General features: G+C 44.9%; 1 protein-coding gene across 2 annotated transcripts in view; it reads left to right on the forward strand.

The window, feature by feature from the left end:
* The window catches only part of PPM1L (protein phosphatase, Mg2+/Mn2+ dependent 1L), a 108,599-nt gene extending 87,446 nt beyond the window's left edge, over positions 1–21,153 (forward strand). For both annotated transcript variants that reach the window (XM_040612961.1, XM_040612962.1), the window contains exons 3-4: positions 6,649–6,810; positions 11,395–21,153. In XM_040612961.1, the coding sequence (XP_040468895.1) occupies positions 6,649–6,810; positions 11,395–11,741 (509 nt within the window). In that variant the 3' untranslated portion in view covers positions 11,742–21,153. The remainder of the gene's footprint in view (positions 1–6,648; positions 6,811–11,394) is intronic.
* The last annotated feature ends 359 nt before the right edge of the window (positions 21,154–21,512 follow it).

Below are 21,512 nucleotides of genomic sequence, written 5' to 3' on the forward strand. Positions count from 1 at the left end.
TTGTAGGAAACACAGCACTGAGGGGATTCGGGGATGAAGCCTGTATAATGTGTAGGCTGCTCAGTCCTGTGTACCTTGCGAGACATTTGAGGAAATTAGGTGGATATCTTAAAAGTGCGCATGTATTTTGCAAGGTATTGTTGAGTGATAGGCAGTTTATTTCAGTTGCAGGCAGTTAGCCCAGTAAATTGCCAAAATTGTGTATTTTGGAAATTATAATGGCATTTTCTCTAATCTGCGTAGCTTTGGCTAAAGGAAAGCGTGTAGCTATTTAAACATTTCAATAATCTATAAAGGAGTAAAGGATGAGCACAATTAGCTTAGCCTTCCACAAAATCTTTGGTGAAGGTCGGATGTTGTTGGAGAAGCTGAAAAAGCATGAGACGTGGTGCCTTGGATTAGAAACCAGCTGAGGACAGGTGCCAACCATTGGGACCCAGCAAAAGGTCCATCTCAGCAAAAGGTTTTACAGTGATCCCACCTCAGTTAAGGTTGTTTGGATCATTTTTGTTTGGAAAACTGTTGTTTTCAGTACCTGATTTGTCCCTCCTTTTCTGTGCATGGTGGTTTGGGGAGCATCGAGCAAGGAAAGGGCTTCAGCCCCTGCAGTTCCTGCAGTTCGTCTCACTGCTCAGGCATGAATATAATGTGAATGTCTCGTGAATGTCTCGTGCTTGGTTTTATTGTTTCTTATCTTATAGATAAGCAGCGGATAATTAGATCTATTTATATGGCTTTAGATTCGAGTTGGTGGATCACTTGGAGGGCACACGGAGGCAGCGTTTCATGATCTTGAAGGTCACGCACCACTTTTTAGCCATATTCCTGGCAACTGGGAAGCAAGAGACTCCTTTATCCTCCGTCATTTTTCTCAGTCTTGCCTATTCCACAGGCTATAATCAAAGTTTTAGTTGCATTGCCCGAGGGGTATGTGCACAGCATGTGAAATCGGAAATCAGGAGACACATGGCTGGCCTCGACAGGAGGAGCTGAGGCAGATGGGCACAGAGGGCAGCTACATTAATGATAAAAACATCACATATATGCCCTGAAAACTACTGGAGACTTATTGTTTAGGATCTAAAGTCCCTGTAAGGCAAGTGGAAATGCATGGTCTATAAATGAGAAAGAAGCTGCATGCGGTGTGAGTTGCTAGTGGAGAGTAAATATAGATCTGTGGTTTTCTTTATCCCGCTTTTTGCACTGTTCTGAGTAATTCTGTTTCTTCCTGGAGATTATTGAAGCTCAAAAATACTAGCTCTTGCTTAATTATTATGTGAGTTCAAGCTTGAGCGCTGTTGAAAAGAAGATGGGAAGGGATTTTTTGAGTTGTTTTTTGTTTGTTTGTTTGTTTTTTAAATCGGTCCACCCAGGTAAGTACCGAATTTCTTGACCTGCAGTGGCTCTGAACACATTTCTGCTCAAACGGTACAGTAGACCTCTGCCCTCCGTCAGTCGGGCATCACAGGAGTGCTATTGTACACCCTCCGCTTGTGACAGGGCATCCAGACCTAGCAAAAAGCAACTGTGTGGGTTGATGGAACATCCCTCCCACACGACTAGGAATCACCTGCAAAGGCAGGACTGGTCTGAGCTGTTATTCCATTCTCAGTTCGATACCCGGGTAAAGGACAGGACACGGCTGCTTCAAACCTGGGACTGAAAGACGCTGCCGGTGCAGGGCTGATGCTCTTCACATAGGCATTTTCCCCAGCTCTTGTGGCTGAGCCTGCGAAAAGCAGGGTGTGAAGAGCTGCACCCGCCCGGGCATGGTGCAGCCCAGCTAGCCAGGTTATTCCCTTTCTAATTAAGGTTCCTGGGGATCTTTTTCCCTGCAGCTTCACAGTGGTCCCAGCTGGTGCAGCCCACCTCCTCCTTCTGCGGCCCACCTCCAAGATGAGATTAGACCGATTTCCTACTGCACAGACTTCTGTTTATTGCCAATGAGCTGCCACAAGCCCTACCTGTGCGGGAATTAACGCAGCTTTTAGCCCTCTGGGGTTTAATGCTTTTAGGCCAAATGCTAAGAGGACAGTGTTGGTCTCTCTGAAGAGAATGATGATGGTTTTGAAGTCACCATTCTGCCAGTTTTCTTCTTTTTCCCTACGGGAAACTTCACATCAGATGTGATAGAAAGCTGAGATGAGGCAGTGAAACTATCTGCCCCTCCTGCCGTGGTGGCACCACAAGGTGCCTGACGGTGCTTTTCAGGCCATGGAACAGGCTGCAAGAGACGTTGGGATAAATACCTGCAAAGGACACGGGCAGACCTTTTAGGTGAGAGAAGAGGCCTGTGTGGGATGGAGAAGCAGGTGCAGGGTCTGTGTGGAAATATTGGCGATGTGTGTGTTTGCAGGTGGGGTTATGCAGAAGTAAGCCTGCGGAGAGGCAAGGCGCTGGTCAGAGACAGGAGAGGAGCGGGAAGAGGAGAGGGATGAAGGGGTCTTCAGAGGTGGCTGCAATTGGAGAATCAAAGCAGAAAACGGAGAGAAGTGGTGTCTCGTCAGCCTAGAAGCAGCACTGAGCTGGCTGTGCTGGAGCCAGGGAGAGGGATGAAAGAAGCTCACTCACTGTCTGCGCTGCCACTGGAAAACGCTGCTAGGGACTCATCAGAAGCTGCTTCGATGGTGAGCCTGGGGCAGAGGCTGCGCTGGAGGAGGTGTAGTGTGGAGCTGGGGGGAAGGAAACCTCTGGCAGTGATGGCAGGCGGCACCTTCAGTGAGCTTGCAGGTGAGACAGGAACGCAGTGGTAGCCATAAAAATCATCAAGGGTAGTGATGGGGTTTTAGAGGGGCGTCACAAAGATGTGCTGTGAAAGAAAGGAGCCGGAGAAGCGTAGGGATGAGGTGATAACAAATAAAAGATGTTTCAAAAAAGGCACTGGAGTAGAAAGACAGGTCCGCAGGAGGCAGCACGTGAGCAACGTTCGCACACGGGCAAATGGGGAAGCAATGGGTACAGTGTGGGAGGAGGGAGTCTCACTTGTCTGAGAGACTGTGCAAAGAGCTATGGAAAAGGTGGGGGAGGACTGGGAAAGGCAGCGGGAAGGCACGTGTGGAAGGACAGCTGCTCAGGAGGAAGAGTCTGGGCCAGGGACTTCTGGTGTTTAAGAGTGTGAGGTGAGGGCAGGGTGGAGGTGTGATTTCTCACCAAGGGACAAGCAAAAATTCAGGGTCAAGGAGGGTGGTGAGGGGGGAGAGGAAGGGCAGCGGTTACACGTGCTGATGGCCTGAAAGCTGTGGGGCGTGAGAGACTTGGAAAACAGAAGGAAAACTCAACAAAGAGGGAGAAAAGAGGCGTTGTGGTGAGAACCTGGTGAGATTATCTGCACCTTTTCTCTAATGGGTTAGGATGGAACGAGGGCACTGGGGGAACTTCCACCAGCTTGGGCCATCTGGAGCCCAAGAGCTCTGGTCCTCACCCTGAGCTGCCCTGCCAGCGGAGATTTGGAGCCAGGCACCAGCAGGATTTCTTGATGCCACACAGGAAGCACGAGATTTCCAGCGGCCGCAGGGTGAGCTGGATCATGCCTGGGCTCTCTAATGCCTTTTAATGTATTAATCAGGTTTTGTTTGCACTCTGGTGACTTTTTTCTCGTCTCTACAAAGCAGTTATCTAAAAACTGGTAGAGCCAGTGCAGCCTTGACTTTTACAAGGTGCCTTGTCTGATACTAAACCACACCACCAATAATCTTACCTGAGTTAAGAAAGAAAAACCCAAACAACAAAAAAACCCTATCTCTGCAGCCAGTGTAGTACAGGTTTTAAATTTTCTGGTCATTTTCTTTGTAAACAGCTCAGCAGGGTATTACTCTGGCAGCTGCATCGAGGGACTAATATAACATGTGTTCTCAATTTTGGACCCTTTATGTTGGGAATTTTCCATTGTGCAATTGCATTAAATCTGAGGCGGCTGACAAGAGCACGATGTTTTCTAACTCTACACAAGGTTAAATGACTGAAATAAAAATAGATGGGAAAGAAAACAAAGTAAAATAAGTTTTCTTTCTCATGTAATGGCAGGCAGTTGCGTGAGGTCAGGGATTTAACGATAGCCCAGCCATCAGTCAGGGACCATGAAACAACTGATTCTTCCTAAATCACATTGGAAATTATCTTCTGTTTCAGACGCTCATTCTCTTTCATTCACACAGATCATATAACCAAGATGACTGTGTTCAAAGTTACCATTTTTATATAAATCGTGGTAATAATGACTGTGTTTGTGAAGCATTTTACTTTCTGACTGCCAGGGCTGTAGGATGTTATTTGAAGTATTTTCCTTACTAGGAAACATGTGATTTTTACTACGGCTTGTAGGAAAAATACATGCTGGGCTGGTGTCATGGGAAGGGGGGAAGGCAATCTGCGGAGCAGCAGGGTGGGTTTGCGTGCAGGAGGGTCGGTGGATGTACAAATGCAGATGTCAGGCCGAGACGGCAGCTCCAGGTAAAGCTGGAGCTCTGATCCTCAGAAGGAAGCGTCGGCTGGGTGGTGGCTCACGGAGCCTTGCAGCCCCGCGTGCAGCGCGTGGGTCTCTGTCCCGCAGCACTCCAGGATCCTTCCCGCGTTGGTTTTGGCTTTGTGTTCCCATCCAACAGGGCTTTCACTTTTGCGCCCATTTTACGTCTCACAGGTTTTGTTTTCAACCCAAATTGCAAAGGCGAAATGTCAGACCAGCTTCAGCAGGTACCAGCCCTCTAGTCTCATGCAGGTTGTCAGCATGATGCTGCTCGAACATTTGTTAAGGAAGGCTTCATAAATGAAAGCAAGGGAGGGTGCCGTTTATTGCTGCAGTTTTCTTACTGAAGCAGAGTTTTATGGGTGTGGAGAGTTACCAGCATTTGTTCAGGCAGAGAATGAGGTGACCTCAAATGGTAAATCCCATTTTGTTCTGCTTCAGTGACCAGAGGCACCCCACTACAGTAGTTTGTATCCTCGTTATTATTTTGTTGTCTTTCTGGTTTGGATACTGGTATTCTAACTGCCGAGTCCTCCGGGGTTAGAGCGGGTCTGTGCACCAGAGTGCTGAGGCCAGACACCCTGCGTCTGCACAGGGCGGGCGCCCAGCTGGCAGTGCTCCCCCGGCACAGCCTCCCGCGCGCCCTTGGGTGCAGGCTCGTTCAGTCTGCAGAGGAGAGACTTCTCGAGCAGGCAGCTCATTACTGGCTGCCTCGGGTGATCCCGGTGGACAGGTTCCTCTGCACGTCCTGGTGTTAGGCGAGCCGTTGAGTTGTGCAGGTAGCAGGGGGTTTAGCAACGAATGGGAAACTCTATCCATTTAGGTCTGTGACGTGTCAATCAATCGTAAAAATAATACATACGTATATATGCCTGTCTTGTGAAAAAATAGCTCTAGTTTAGAGCTGTGCAAGACAGACCATTAAGTTAAAAATAAATCTTCAGGACACAGTGCATCTAAACACAAATTGTTTATTAGTGGCTATTTCATTTATACCAGTCATGGGATATTGAACTACTGACATGGGAACAGCAAAACACAGTTTCTAGCTTGGGTTCGGACAGCGGTGCAACAAGCAGCAGCTATGAGAATTCAGTTTTAAAGACACAGAGCGTAGACTTAAACCCTAATATGGCTCCCCAGGAGCAAACCAGAGGTCAGGATGCCGCTGGGGGTGGGCAGTGCAGGGATGCCCCATTGCCAGCATTTTCATTAAAACTGCATCTTTGTCCAATTAAAGCATACAAGCAACCCAGCTGTGGATGCACCTTGGTTTTTTTAATGAATAATCAGGTTTAAATTAACAACAGAGCTGAAAACTCAACCATGTGCTTTTCTGGTCTACGTGAAGGAAAAAGAAAGCAGCCATGAAGTTAATTTTATTTACTGTTGAATTGCCTTTTGTAGCAGTATTAGCAGCACTGTGCAATCTAAATTGAGTGCCAGGCACATGGCCTTTTAACGTTTGTTAGTGTGTTAAAAACTTACTTGCCATCTTTTGATTCTAAAGCATGAATGAAATTGTGACATCTGGTCCAAAGGCCGTGCAAGGAACGTTTGTAGTAGCTGGAGTTTATATGAATACAGCTCGCACTAGCTGGAAGGGGGAGATGGAGAAAAGGCATCATCTTAATAGGTTCTGCTTTGCTCAACATTCATTCTGCTCTGCATCCATTATATGAGGAAAACAAAAACTATAGTGTTTGCACTTGAAAAATAGGCAATTTTTCCAATATTTTCCTGCCATTTTAGCTAATAAACACTATGCCTGTTTGATACTGTGGTCCATGACTAATTAGTCATTTTCTGTGTATTTAAAGGTTGAAGTAATTAAAAATGTCAAATGTTTTCCTTTTTGCAATAAAAAAAATTTAAAACTGACCATAGCTCTTGGGGGGATGAGGGGAGAGAGCTCTGCTTCACACACGCACGGACCACTGCAGCATGGAAACTGTTCATGGAAGCAGCAAGTGGGCTCTGGGGCCAATTTATACTTTTCATTTATTACTTTCCTTGGCCATGAAGAAAACCCAGCTCTCAGACCGAGACTGGGAAATGTTCCTCCCACTTCAGCCCCCCTCTGACATTATTAATAGGAAAAGCATTTTCCTGCTGATCATTTCTATATAATACACACACACACACCATATATTTGTTTTGCTTCCCATTCTCTTCTGTTTTTCCAGGTACAACTTGTTTGATCGCGCTGTTGTCAGATAAAGAGCTCACAGTGGCCAACGTTGGTGATTCGCGAGGAGTCTTGTGTGACAAGGATGGGAACGCTATCCCCTTGTCACACGATCACAAGCCCTACCAACTGAAAGAGAGGAAGAGGATTAAAAGAGCTGGTGAGTCGTAACGTTTTTGCTTTGGATTGAAGTTTCATCTGTTTTCTTCTCTGTCAATAATATAGACTTTTCCCCTGAGAGAAACTGTAAAGTACCAGACTGAGGCATCAGCAGATAAAATCTCCCATTATTAACACAGCAGTTTTCAGTGGGATGTCGTGGTGCAAACAGAGAGATGGAAGCAGATTGACCTATACCTTAATGAGCCAGTGTCGAGTACGAAGAGCAGCCTTCATCTTCAACAGCCCGCTGCCCGTGCCAGCCAGTTGCCTTGTGACCCCTGCAGAGAGCGAATTAATAAACAGGGGCAGCAGTGCTACAGGCTTCCTCACGCCAAACCGTATCAGCAGCCTTTATGTGAGAGACTGGGTATGAAGCTGAGTGAGGTTTAGTTCCTAAAATAAGCAGAACATAAATCTAATTCATCAAAGCTATTTTTTGTTCCCATATAGTGACTGCTCAGGAGCACGAACATGTAAATTGTAGCAGGAGTACAGGGAAAGAATATAAGAAACAGAAACCTTTCTGCAATAAATCTTTATCGCTTTCATCACTTGTCAGCTTAGTGACCTCCTGGGCTAGAAGTTACATTTGGATCATCAAGTTTAATAGCCAATTCTCCGTAAATTTGTCGAAGTCTCTTTTGAACCCATTTCTGGTTTGGCTTCTGCAGCAGCAAATTGTTTGATGAAAAAAAGTTCTCCTCGTTTGTGTTAAACCTACCAATGAGCATTGCCTCCAGAGATGCATTGCCTCTCTGCCTCCAAGTCTTTCTCTATAAAGTGGAAAGAACAAGTTTCACCACACCCCCCCAAGTATAAAACATTTTTAAAACCAACAGGTTATCGGTACACTCACACCAGCAGAGGTGTCGGTACGTGCAGCATGTGCGCTTCGCTCTGCTGTTAGTGCCGAGGAGGCGTAAGAGCAGTGGGGATCCTTCCCGCTGCTAGGCAGAGAGCTGAGGTCACGTATGTTCCCCAAAGGAGAATAAAAAGTATACAGATCCTAAGAAGAGGGAATAAGAACATCTTGGTCTCATTTTGCTTCAAGTCTTTACTTGGGGGATGCATTAGTAAAATCTGGAGATTTGTCTGTAAAATTTTTTCCCCCTGAGGCAAGTCCAGGGCCTCTATGCAATTGTTCCCTTAGAAAAGGCCTTCACTGAGAAGAAAAAAATAACATGATTACTTCATTTGTCTAGAAGTGAGGCTTTATAACAACAACATGTAAAATTAACCTGGATTTTTTCTGGAATTTCCAGCTTGGGAAGAAATTATTTTAATAGACAGGTAAATGTTGTAACTATCTGCAGCTAAACAAGAAATATTCTGTCTACCCTAGTGACTTAACGAATTCACTTCTCTGTGACCTGCTGCCCCACTGTATTATCATGACTGATATGGCCTCATAGTGCTGTTAAAAACAAACAACCCAGTCTATACTACTGCTGGATAATTTTACAATTTGGAAAATCCCTTCTTTACATACAGTAAGCGTAAAATTGAAGCAAAGTGCCCAAACTGATTTATCAACCCTACGTTGCTACTGTGACTAACGTACCTGACTCTTTCCCACCGTCTAGATACTTTATCGTCATGCAGAGCTGAAAAAAGCGACAATAAACCCATCATTATGTTACATTTTGGTAGCTCCGACTTCACATTGCACCATCAAGCTGCACTGTCCAGTGCCCTATAGATAGTTATAAAATGACTGCACATTTGTGTTAGTAGGGTTAGATTTAATTTAAAAGTTAAACCCATATAGCCACAGTTGAGAAAATATCTTTCAAAGCTCATTCTGATAGAAATGAATTTGAGGCAGCCTGAAACAACAGCTCAAAGACAAGCGTGACTTGCCCTCCGCGTTTCAGCAGGGCGTTAACATTGGGGTGACAGGTCTAAACGAATCCATCATTTTTGGCTGCCATGCAGGATGTTAAGGAGGCTCGCTGCTTGTTGCTGTCAGCGGTCAGCGGATGCAGAATTAATTCAGTCCCGCTCTTTTCCCTGTTCCCAGCAACCACGTACAAATTCTTAGTCAACCCACAACCAGAAAAAAAAATATTCCTTTGATCAGTCCAACAGGGCTCGAGCAGCTGTTGCACTGAAGCCTCTGCTCAGGTTTCTCATGGGCGTTGTGCAGCGCAGCGAGAAGTCCCTGGTACCCAAGCTTGCAGCCAAAGGCCAAAAGGAAAGGTGGCAGCTACGAGGGCAGGGCAGCGCCCTCCATTCTGAGCCGAGGTGCCACATCCTGCGGAGTTACCTGCTCCGCAGCGTGGCTGTGTAGTTAACAGCACCGGTTACGGGAGGTTTGTCAAGACTGATTTATTTTCAACAAGAGCCTGGCTGACGCATGCACACAAGTACTGCGGTGCTGGTCGTCTCGCAGCTAAATGAGGTGGGGGTCCCACCGCTCTGACCTGTTGCTGTGGGAAAGGGAAATGCATGTCCTGTGACACAAGGACGTTGGTGTCCCTGGAAAACACAAGGAAGCTCCTGATAAGGAGCTTGAGTGATGTATATTGTACCAGTGTAGGACAGTGGCCTGGAAACCACCCTGGTTTGGGCTTGTGAAGAAGGTGGGTTGTAGAGCCACGAGGTGATTGTCACAGATAGAAACTTAAGTGATTCACCTTGAACATAATCCTCCAAGCTCAGCTCTTGCTAACATGCAAAATGTCTGTGCGGCTGCCAAAAAGCTTCTCTTTCTTTGATGCCTTTGCTTCTCCAGCAGCAGCCCGCGCTGCGGAATGTTTGCTTTTCCCTGAGCATTTTTATGTATTCTGTATGTAAGGCTTTATAAAAGAAAATACTAGAAGTGCCAACAGACACTTCAGCAGACCACTGGAATTCAACTTGTGCCGTAGGCAGTTCCAGGTGCCATGTGAGAATGGCACCGAAAAGTCACTCTGTACACGTAAGCACAGCCTGCAAAGACTGGAGTAAGCGTGCTCAGCAACTCGGCAGCATCAGCTGTCTGCTCTGCAGGTACAGTAACGGGTGCAGGCATTGCTCTCCTCTAATTATGTGTAAAATGTCTACTTAAAACTGCCTTTTCTTAATTGCTTTTTGCTTCCCCTGTCATTCCAATACATACAGATGATCACACTCCAGTTACTATAGTCCTAATGGCTGAGGAAAAAACCTAGAGCTGGTGAGCAGGTGGCTGTGCAACGTTCAGCCGAGGTGCCCCCAAAACCTACAGCAGCAGCTGGATGAGGTGTGTTTGAGGGAGCTGCCGTAGGCTCGCAGGTCCTTCCTTTCTTTGGCTATGGAAGGAAGCATCTTCACAACGGAGGCTCTGAACACCCAGATAAAAAGTGGTGTTTCTGCTGATTTTAACACAAACCAAGTTTCAAGCTTTTAGCAACCATGAATCAACAAATGAAATATAGTTTCACCTGAAAGCAGAAAGAATTTACAGATTAGATCAGCCAACCAGGAATGGAAACGCTATCATAAGATTTAGGTGAGTAGGTGACTGACAGATAACACATACGCTGAGGTGCAGAGCTGAAAACATCCTGATAACTACAAAGAACAAATACATTTATAAGAACACCAAAGCAGACAGCTTGCAGACACAAAAGACAACAGTTCCCCTAATTTCGTCATAGATTTTAATGTTCCATGTTAGCAATCTTTTTGTCCTCAAGTAGATTTTCATTCACGTTCCAGTGGCAGGAATATTGCTGTAGAACAGTGCAGACAGTGGCACGCAGATGCATGCACAGGAATTGAAGGTGCCTCAGTTTCACTCTTTGACCTTGAATACTGTGCTGTTCCCTCCCTGGCACAGCCAGAGTGTGTAGCAACCCGGGGCTGCCAGCCTTAGTCATCGATTTCAGTGCAAAATGTTCTCTTGCTGTAAGTAACCCCTAAATAAAAGAATATCTTTTCAACTAGAAGTAGCCTTAATCCTGGTGATGGTAAAATCAGTCAGTCAGATCCCACACTGCATCTTTCCGACTCGAAGTAAAATTTCACGATCCGTTTGTTCACAGCAGTTTTTTGGTCCTTTTTGACACCGCTCATTCAAGGCAGCTTGATGGAAGAGCCTATAAATGGTTTTGCACTTGCTGCTTTGCTTTATGCCTTAAAGTGAGATGCGCGTCCTACTGCAGGGTGTTTTCAGTGTTGTTTCCTTCGTAGATCTTCTGAAACAGGGAAAATGGAAAAGGAGGTTCACTAACACAAGAACATAAAGATTTGCCTTCTCTGTTTTTGTCTTAACGTTGCCATGAGGCTTTCTGACCAGTAAGTTGTGTGCTGCAGGGACACCTGTGCTCAGTAAGGTGTCGGTCTCTCTGGGGGAGTAAAGCATGAAGCTGCTTCGTTTGAAAGCTGAGCTATTCATGACTTGCCTGATTCAGCTGTTTCAGTAGCACTAGCAGCCACAATCCAGCTCTTCCCCGCAGCGCTCCGAGCTTTGCTTAAGCCATGTCCTGCTTTCTGAGACCGGTAACGTCTGTACGCCTCAGGATGCTGCAGGATGGAATGTTGGGGGGCTCTGGCAGGGAGCCAGGCGAATGCTCTAACTTGCAAAAGAACTGCTTTAAGTGTTGGTGTTTCTCTCCAGGTGGTTTTATCAGCTTCAATGGCTCCTGGCGCGTGCAGGGGATCCTGGCCATGTCCCGCTCGTTAGGAGATTACCCTCTGAAGAACCTGAATGTTGTCATTCCCGACCCCGATATTCTTACCTTTGACCTGGACAAACTGCAGCCAGAGTTCATGATCTTGGCGTCGGATGGTCTGTGGGATGCTTTCAGCAATGAGGAAGCTGTCCGATTCATCAAGGAACGCTTGGATGAACCACACTTCGGTGCAAAGAGTATAGTTCTACAGTCCTTTTACAGAGGATGTCCTGATAATATAACAGTGATGGTGGTGAAGTTCAGGAATAGCAGCAAAACGGAAGAACAGTAATTGCCAGCGGTTCTCTGCCTCACTCTGAACTAAAAACAAACTCTTACATTTTAAACATAGTAGAAAGCTGTAGTAAATACCATTAAGGTTCTACACAAAAGGAACAGATCCCTCTGGTCTTTGTTCTTTGCTTAACAAAAGGAGCAATACAACAAATTCATTCTGAGTGATAAGAATTACATTTGTCCACATGTACCTGTCTCCTGTGACCTTGCTGCTCCTTAGAAACTAACTGTAATCTTCCATTTCAGAATTTTCTTTACAAATCCTGTGTAGGCATTTCGTTTGATTCCATTTGATCATTTCTAACAGTCAAAGGCTCGTTCAGGTGCACGGCAGGGTCAAGAGCAAGTGATAGGAACGATGCTGCTTCTCACTCATCGGTGTGATTCCTCAGAATGATTCTCATGTTTCTCATCTCTTTCTGGTTTTAATCTGCAGTGATAAGGTTGTATAGGAAAAGGTTTGTGATTATTGGCCTGTTATTGATATGAAGGAGGAAGAGGAGCCAACTATTAGCCTGCTACCACAGAACTGGCTCTCTCGCTTTGTTTAACCTCACCCCCCTTAAATAAATCCCCGCCGAGCATGTGATTAGGTATAGTTATTGAATTACCTGAAGCCACATGTTTACTCAGTCTGTGCGATACTCTAATAACATTTCTTCTACGCCATATTGTATTCAAACCAACTAATGTTAAAGTTCAACAAAATACGGTGAGGTCTGACACCTTCCATAGCAAAAAATGGCTCTGTCGTGATAGAAGGATGCCTGTCATTCACCGAGACCCACCCTTTACAGTGTTTTTTTGGCATGGACTTTTCACAGACGTGCAAAGAAAGGAATGCAAGATGAAATTAATTTCCTGAGTGACTGTTTGGAAAACTAATCAAAACAGGGCATTCCGCAGAGCTACCTAGATGGAAGTCAAGCCTATTAAAAGACTTCCTTGTACTGCTGCAGATTAATTTGTGGTGTTAATCCGGGGGAAGGTCACTTTAGAACCGTGTGTTGGTATAATGTATAAATCCCAGGCAGTGTCACTGCACTGTGGAGATGAAAGCTTGTGTTAGATCTACATAAAAATATGTTTAGATCTAGCTTTCAGTATTTAATTTTGGAATCTGTGACTGCTGTAAGTTTAAACAACGACCGTCTGAGTTTGCTCTACCTCTGACAGTTTAGCTGCCTGCTTCATGATCGAGAGGCAACAGCCGCGGAGCGCCAGGGCAGCGCGTGTCAGTGGGACAGAGCCAGGGCCTGAGCTGGAGGTCAGTATTTCGGATGGATGGCTTACCCCTGCCGCGTCTTACAGCTGTCCTTGGCATTCCCTCCCCTCACAGTGCGGTCCTGGCCGATCTGCTGAAGTCTCTCATCGTGAAGGTGGTGGAGGCTGTCCGCGTTTAGGTCCCGAGGTGAATCAGGGGTGCAGCGCGTTAACTAGTGTTGTCTGTTTCCTGGGTAGATGCAATATTACTTAGTTTCAAAGCCACCTGTTTCTCATCACCCTACAGCATTTTGGGGCCAGTGGCTTCCTGATCCCTAAAATACTGTGATGCGTTGTGGTTGTGCAGAGCGGGCGTGTGTCTCTCAAGGCAAAAATGAATGAGCACAAATTTCTGCTCGAGAAGGAATGTCCGTCTTAGTCTTTCCATGTTGTCCCTAGGGTATCTCTTCCCCAACAAAATTCCCTCCTTTCATCTGTTTGGAGATCGTCACAACTCTTAATTGGATCTGTTGCTATTCCCAGTGCTCTTCAGGTTGTACACATACCCTTTAGCAGCCTCTTCTCATCCCAGACTCTGGGTAGAGCCCCTTGACGCTGAGTAACAGGCAAGTGAAAAGAGGAGTACAGAAGTGTCCCGCATCCTCTGAAGCCAGCAGGCAGCCAGCCCACCACCGGTCCTTCCCCAGAGGATGGAAGATTTTGTACTTTACATCTCTTGAACTGTGCATTCAGTGAATTTTAAATGCAACTGTGCAGTTAAATTGAGCAGCTAACAGGGAATGTTAATAATTGCCGAGCGCCTCAGTTATTTTATTTTGAAAAGGTATTTGAGGTTAGAATGCTGTGAAATGAAAACCTTGTGTGATATTTTCATGGGGAGTGCTTAATCATGTACTCAGTAATGCTACAGCAGCAGTATCCAAACTGTGCTCCAGGCAGAGTTCCTGGTGCATGTCATGTTTGCCTTTCCTCTCTCCTTCACAGATGATGTTTCCGTTGTACTGGCTTTTCTTTGGAGGGGACAGCCTGGATGTCTGTCAAAATGGCTGCCCAGGGAAAAGAAGAATTAGAGTCAGCAGCCTACAGAACTCTAAAGCCGAGGGACGCTTGTGTAGCAGAGACATCACTACTAATCCTTTGAGAAACTGGAACTGGAACAGTGGTCAGCTCCAAAAAAACCATTATAGGCTAACGCCGCTTGAGCAAAAAGCTCATGGCTGCCACTAAGGCTCCCGCAGCTCATGTTCTTGAGGTTAGCGAGCGTTGCGGGGGGTGCCGACCTGCTGAGCACAGCTCGCCTGCCGGTTGCTCTGGCATTCGAGACAGATGGGAAAATGAGGTGGCAGGAATCCGTACGCATTCACAGACTCCTGAGGCAGCCGTGAGGAAGCAGTGGGAACGTGGCCTGCTCTGGAAGTAAGCCATGCTCGCAGGATTTGGGGAAACACATAGTGCAGTGCAATACAGAACTGTTCTGCAGACATGTCTGGAGATTTACTCCAGGACTCATTTACTCTGTCACTCACAGGCCTGTCCAGTCAGTTACTGAATCAGCCCTATTTCAAGCGTCTGCAGGTGCAACAATAGATGTTTTAGCACCTTCAATTCTCTCTGCAACACTCCCACCTTTCTAGTAGCTCTCTCCTGGCCAAAGACATCCACGCCAATGATCTCTGGTAAGGTTGTTGACTTTTGGGTTTATTATTTTAAAAAAATAGTTATAGCTACTTTAGGTTTAAAGATGAAGGACTAACGGAGATGAGAGGCTTTGTGCGGTCTTCCACATACATGCGCAGTGCCTACCTATGCTCCCTGCTAGAAGTCTTCAAAGAAGTTTTTAATGCAGATCTAAACACCTATAACTTTCCAGTCGTGCTGATTTGTGCCAAATTCCGCTGTGATGCATACAGCTGCTGGATGACAAGATTAACCAATGTACATATTGCTTATGCAACCTAAACAGTCTAGGGTCTGATCCTCCACTGCCTTAATAACACATCCTACATCTGGAAAGCACTGCCGGACACTGTAACCAGAAATACCCCACGTGTGCTCGAGCCGCCTGGCAGAATGCGTAACAGCATCGGAGGGGCATCCTCGGTGCTGCTTCCCTGCTGCCTGGGCACCTCTGCACGCAAAGGGAGATGCCGTCCGGCTGAAGTGGCTTGTGCAGATCTGAGAGCTCCCTCTTGGCCGTGTGTGTTCGCAGAATTTTTTGCTGCTTAAGCCTGAGTAGCTCCATTGGTGACATCTGTTCCTCAGGAGCGTCCCATGGCAGAAAAACATGAAGTTGCTGCCAAAAAGCATCTTCCATACGGTCCAATATGAAAGAATGTACCTTGTAATTAGTCATCTGATCCAGAGCTTGGAAGCGTTTGGGTTTTTCCCAGTGACGCTACAAGCTAACAGTGTAACTCACATCATGCATTTTAAAGATACTGCCATTTAGCTTTTCATTTGGCTTATGGACTGCCATTTAGTTTATCATTCTGATTATATACCAGTGGGGTGTTGGGCTTTTCACTGGTGTAACGGACGGACTGTAACCATCCCCGTTTGTAGCTGCTGGTGCAGCCGCGGGGATGCCGGGTCTGGGTCCCGGCCTGGCTAGGTGCGATCGCAGCTCCGCCTAGTGGCAGGCCTGGCCTCAGCACGTACCCACGCAGCATTCTGCGAATAGTTGCTCTCAGCCCGTGTGAAAAAAGTCATTTGAAGTCCCCGTTGTCCCTCGTGCAGTTCACGAGGAGGTGAATGCAGGCCCGTTCTCTCAGGCTGAATTTTATAGCAGTGCCAGAGCAGCGCGGGCTGAAGGCGTGCATCCGCAGGCGCAGCTACGAAACGCAGACGCTCAGATGCTAAAAAAACAGGCGTGAAAGTTTGGCACGCCACAGTGCGGCCCTGCGGCCCCTGCCAGCTCCCCCTCCCACGTGGGTGGCTTTGCAACCCTGGTGAATGCATTTTAAACGCTTGTTAGTGGGATCCAAATGTTTGGCAACAGCGCGGCTTACACAGAGCGCAGCGATCCAGCTTGGGAGAGTCCAGAATTCACTGGGAGTCTCGGGGGCGGCAGGAGATGCTATTTTATTTTGTATAAATCGTACACCACTTCTTTTGTTGCAACATCCGGCAGGAGTGGTCTGGGCATATTGATACTCTCTCGCGGGGGAGGGACAGTCACAGACAGCATGGTGAGGCTTGCATCAGCACTGCGGTCCTACAATTTCTAAAAATACAAAATTTGAAATGAATGAGCCTGTTTTACTGAATAGAACGTTTAGGTAACTATAAATAAATTCCATCCAACATCATGTATTGTCCACTGACTTGTGAACACAAGGCCAGTACCAACTGCTGCTGATGTTATTACGGTATTTTACCATTTATGTAAGGGAAAATTACGTAAGTTGTCAAGTTGTTAGAATACAAAAGTTAGTACTAAAGCACTGCATCTGCTTGAGCTGACAGTGTTTCCTACATAAACACTAACGCTGCATCTTGAAAGTAAGGGAGTTTTGTTGTTCAGCTGCCTCTTAGAATATACGACATCCTTGCTTTAAATAATATTAATGTATTGCTAATGTATCTGATACTTATTTTACACAGAGAAACATCTAGTAAGTGATTATACTAAAGGAAAAAAAACCCCAAACTCACCAGCCTTTCATTTCCTGAAGTAGGTTTTTAGGCCTCCATTCCGAAAGCTGGCTGTGCACCATCGCAGGGTCAGAATTTAGAATGTCCTGCGGAAGTTGGCAGCTGTATATCCAGAGCTGCTGCCCCTCCGTGCGGTCACTATGGTGATAAATTACCTTCCTAAACCTGAGGACTCGTATCTAAAGAGATATATACAGTTAAGTTAATACTGAGTTGCAGTTTTAATCACTATTATTTATATAGTGGTGACAGTCTAAGGCTTAGGTAAGCAGCTGTTTTACATATAGTTTTCCTTTAGGTAAGTTAAAGTTGTAGGTATCAGGTGTCTCTGGTTATATATGATAGTCTAGATGCTCTGTCAAGCAAAACGTGTGCGGCCAAAGCAGCCGAAGCCTATCTAAAACCATAGATAGATGCTCACAACAAGAGCAGTTCTTGAGTAAAGTTTTGAAATCCACTTTTGTGAGCAGCTCAGCTCCTGTGTCTGGTCTGCTCAGTCTTAAGGAAGAATTCCAATTAGTTGAGCAATAGGGAAATAAAGCACTTTTTTCTGCATTTAAATGGCCAACCCTCTATTCTTTTAAGCCTTTGGAAATGTGTTAGTACTTCTAGGAATGTGGATGCTCAGATCTACTTCAGCCTTTATTCCACCAAGTTAATTAAATTAATAACCAGTTACAACATTTTAGGAATCTAAATGCAGAACTATCAAACCCTGCTCTCCGGGAATTCATGCGCTGTATTCAGGGGTGTGAGAGCAATTCAGATGAAACCGTACTTGATCTGCACTTACTTGATCCGCACTTGCTTTAATCCTGGTAGGACTGAGAGTCCTGAAGCCCAGCTGTGTGGGCTGGCAGTGGGACACCTGCTCAGGATCCCGCACGTCGGTGCCGGTGCCACCACGCTGCTGCCGCCCCGGGAAGGCAGGCAGGCTCCGTGCCGCGCTGCTCCCGCGCCCCTGCACCCCGCTGGCTCCAGCTGTTCTTGATGGCCAGAGGCTCCCACAACACAACTGCCGAAGTCCATGTGTGATTTTTAAATTTCTTCCTTCTGGAAAGACAAATTTAGTTATGTTGAAAACATAATTCGTTTGGGAAAAGTTCTTTAGAGCTAGTTCCACTCTCTAGTGAATCACTCGCTGCTCCTTGGTACATCGTTCCTGTGCATGTAAGCTAGGTACAGAACGTAAGCGGTGGTTAGCCATGCTGGATTTACAAATGAAATCAACTCTTTAAAAAGGTCAAACCGTCACGTAACTTAACTACAAAGTTGTTAGGAGCGGGGTGTGGAAAAACAACTTTAAAATACGTACTGTGTGAATGTTACACTGAGCGGCTGTAAAACCGCTTTTACACAGGGTATTGGGAAACACTCCCTGAGAAACACTCGAGACAGTCATTTCGAGAACGAACTGCACATTGGGAACTCTGCAAGGGCAGGTCAGAGCTTCGTTAACAAAAATCCTACACAACACACCAGATAACAAAGCGCAATGTTTAGGCAATCCATCTTGGTTAAGGACAGCTTCCATTTAGTAGGAGGCGGCTGTATTATTGTAGATAAGAGCCTCTTCAGGCTTGTTTGTAACATTTTTTTCACTCAAAGCCAGAAATGTTTTTAAGATTTTATCTTTATTGCAAGCTCAGGGGACACTGCACTTTACTCCTAGGTGGAGGACCACCGCAGGCAAAGCATCACTGAGAGAAGCAGCTAGGAGTTTGGGCTGAGCCCCATCCCAGCTGGGGCGGCCGTGACACCCTCACACTGTAAAAACCCCACTCATTCAGATTATTTGGATTAATGTGGTCTGGAAAACGAACACACTGCACAGCAGCTGTCAGAAGGCTAGAGGTAAACAGAGCTCCGGTATGTAAACCATCCCAAGGGAGGTCACTTTGGGTAAATTTTATACTTTTCAGTCCTTATTTTATAGGAGGAAAACTAAGTTCCGGAGTCCCACAAGGGCAGGTGAGACAAACGGTGCTGTACCACAGGTAGTACCTCCTCATCTGAGTTGCAGGTCGATACCACCTTTAGCGAAGCATCACGTAACAGCAGCGTTTCGGAGACAGGCTATGCTCTCTTTAGTCCTGTGAAAGGAAGTGGCTTTAGGATTTTTAGAAACCCAATATATAAATAGAGGAGGGGGGAGGGGGTTGTGTTGGTTTTACAATTTTAGGTTTCTTTAAAATGTGGACTCAACTACACACAAAAAACCCACCACCAAACCCAACCATCTGCTTAGCTTCAGTTTAACTTGGTTTTCTTCCCCTCCTACATGGAGTACTTGCATTTGGATACGGTTTACAGCTCAATATGCAACATACAGTAACTGCATTAAAACCTGGCAAGCCTAATTTAACAGAGAGTGCAGAAAGTGTGACATCTCCTTCCCTACCACCTCGACCTTAGGTGAACTGTAAAGTACTTCCTGAACAACCAAAGTGGTATACACGCTACTCAGACAAAAATGGAGATGAACAAACATTTTAGGAATACGGAGCAAAGTTCTGCCTCCCAAACTTCTTCAACATACCTAACGTAACCCAGGGACACCTATCAGGAACTCAGCGTCGCTTGGTTAACAACCTTCAATCAGTTTTTAGTTTAAATTTGAAAGAAATGTGATAAAAATTACATTATTTATTGTGCATCCAGGCATTCATGAGTTACTCGCAATGAACTTCCACTGGAAGGCTTTAGTAGTGACTAGAAAACATAAGGCAAAACTTAGGAAAATACTCCAAACCGTCTGTGTCCTCTTAATAGCGAACTGATCATAGAGAATAATGCCCTGAATTGGCAGCACGTACTGCTTCATGGTTCATTTTAAGCTTGCCTGTTCTTGAATGCACACAAACATTTACACATTTGACTTTTTAACTCTTCCAAAGTGACATACAGGCAGCACAGGCGTGACATTTCACATTGTAAACCTCTTTTGCTGCCCACCCAGCAGTAGTTTCCCAACATCTTCGACTGATGGATTATTATTAGGCTTTGCAAGTCAGAGCGCCCCATTTTCATACCCACATCACAAGTGCTTGGGATTCTGATTTAATACAGCTTTCCGAACCACCTGCCTGCACGACAAAAGGAGCCTTAGGATTTGGAAAAATCTTAGCCAGTGGTTTAAACTTCATTTTTAGTACAATATTGTAGGCAGATGCTATACAATTTGGGCCCACCGCTGACTTAAATGTTTATATTAGTTCACAGTTTTAAGCTTTTTTTTACCTCTTGCATGGCTGCACACACTAGAAACTTTCCTGATACTTGCTTTAAGTGGAAACATTAGCTTAGTTATGAATTTTTATGGTCTTTTAAGCAATAATAAGGTCAGACTCAAATACAAACCAGATTTGGAAATGAGGGTTTTGTAAAAAAATACCAGAACAGGTGCAGGCATATTTTCCAATGTAAATTTCTTGCAGAATTGATGTCACTTTAGGTTAAATTTCAGGTGGCATAAACAGATCACTGTGTATAAACCTGCATTTGTGAAAGCAAAAGCCTTGTAATCTACAATCAGTAGTATTGTTCTGGGGCACAAATATAAAAAATACCGTGCTTGGTGACAGTTGCATTTTTAGTGCGGCCCTGCACAGCCAGTTCTCTTGATACTCGTTTCGTACTCTCTCAACAGGAGCACTGTCTGCTTTATCTATCCAGTTTCTGAAGATTGCGTAGTCTTTCACAATTACTTTTTTTTTTTTTTGAAAAAGCAATACAATGTGTGCTGTAGTATCAGTGTTCTCATGACAAACTATTTATTTCTAAACATTTAACATGGCAGGTTTATAAAAAAAATGGAGGGTTTTTTTTTTAGGTGTATAAACAATCAAAGAACAAGTTAAACACTTCTCACAGAGCTCTCAGGATCTGACCACAGTACAATCAAACAACGGATCCGAAACCCATAGGAATGGCTGCAGTTCTACCTGTTTCTAGAAATACAATAGCATTCTTCCCTCAGTTATGCAATACTGTATCTTTAGCTATTTAGTTTAACAAAAGAAATCTATTTTTGGAAAACTTTGACCTTCTTAACATAAATTCTTAGAACACTGACATCTGAAATACTTGTCTAGAGAGTATTGTCCCCAAGACCTCATTTTTATATCTAAAAAAAATAACACATCCTATTATTCCATCAAAAAACATGTGCAGTTGTTGAAAAGATAGCGAGATTCAGTACCAACCATAATCACAATGTAACAAAAAAACTGGTGAAACCTCCAACTTGGTACTAGAGGTTTCTGCACCTCTTCTAATTTGTCTCTAAGAGACTATCTGAAAGACAGCCAAATGTAAATACATCATAACATCTTAGCTGTAGTACAAATAAGGTGGCAGTGCTCTGTCATTCTAGGTGTACAGGATGTTGCCTTCACTGTGTAGTGGGTGTGTCAAGAATAATTATGTTAATGCAATTGCAAATTCTGTATTGTTGTCTATTAGAAGTGTAAACTACTGAAAACTTGGCCTTGCTGATACGAATAAAGTGATTCAAAAACCTGTCTTTACAGATGTAGTAGAGCTTGTCTTCTTTAAGAAATACAAATCTTGGTATTTCTTACTTTTTTGATTCAAAAATTTGAAGAAAGAAAACTATTTTAGAAACAGATATAAAGTCACTGTATAAATGTTTTAATCTTCCCTGTGTGGTTCCAAAGCTCTGGGGATGCATCAGTACACACACATGTCTGCTTTTACAGGTGTGGGTTTTGATTATCCCGATGTACTAGAGATGTCTAGTCATTAAACTGCACATGAACTCGCCTGCATCTAGCTCTCCAGAGTCTGCACACATTGTCAAAGCCACCAAAGCCGTTCTATTTTATATGTATATAAATATAGCTAGAAATACACACACACAGTGCAT

The sequence above is a fragment of the Falco naumanni genome, chromosome 13, assembly GCF_017639655.2.
Source record: "Falco naumanni isolate bFalNau1 chromosome 13, bFalNau1.pat, whole genome shotgun sequence".
Taxonomy (NCBI): Eukaryota; Metazoa; Chordata; class Aves; order Falconiformes; family Falconidae; genus Falco; species Falco naumanni.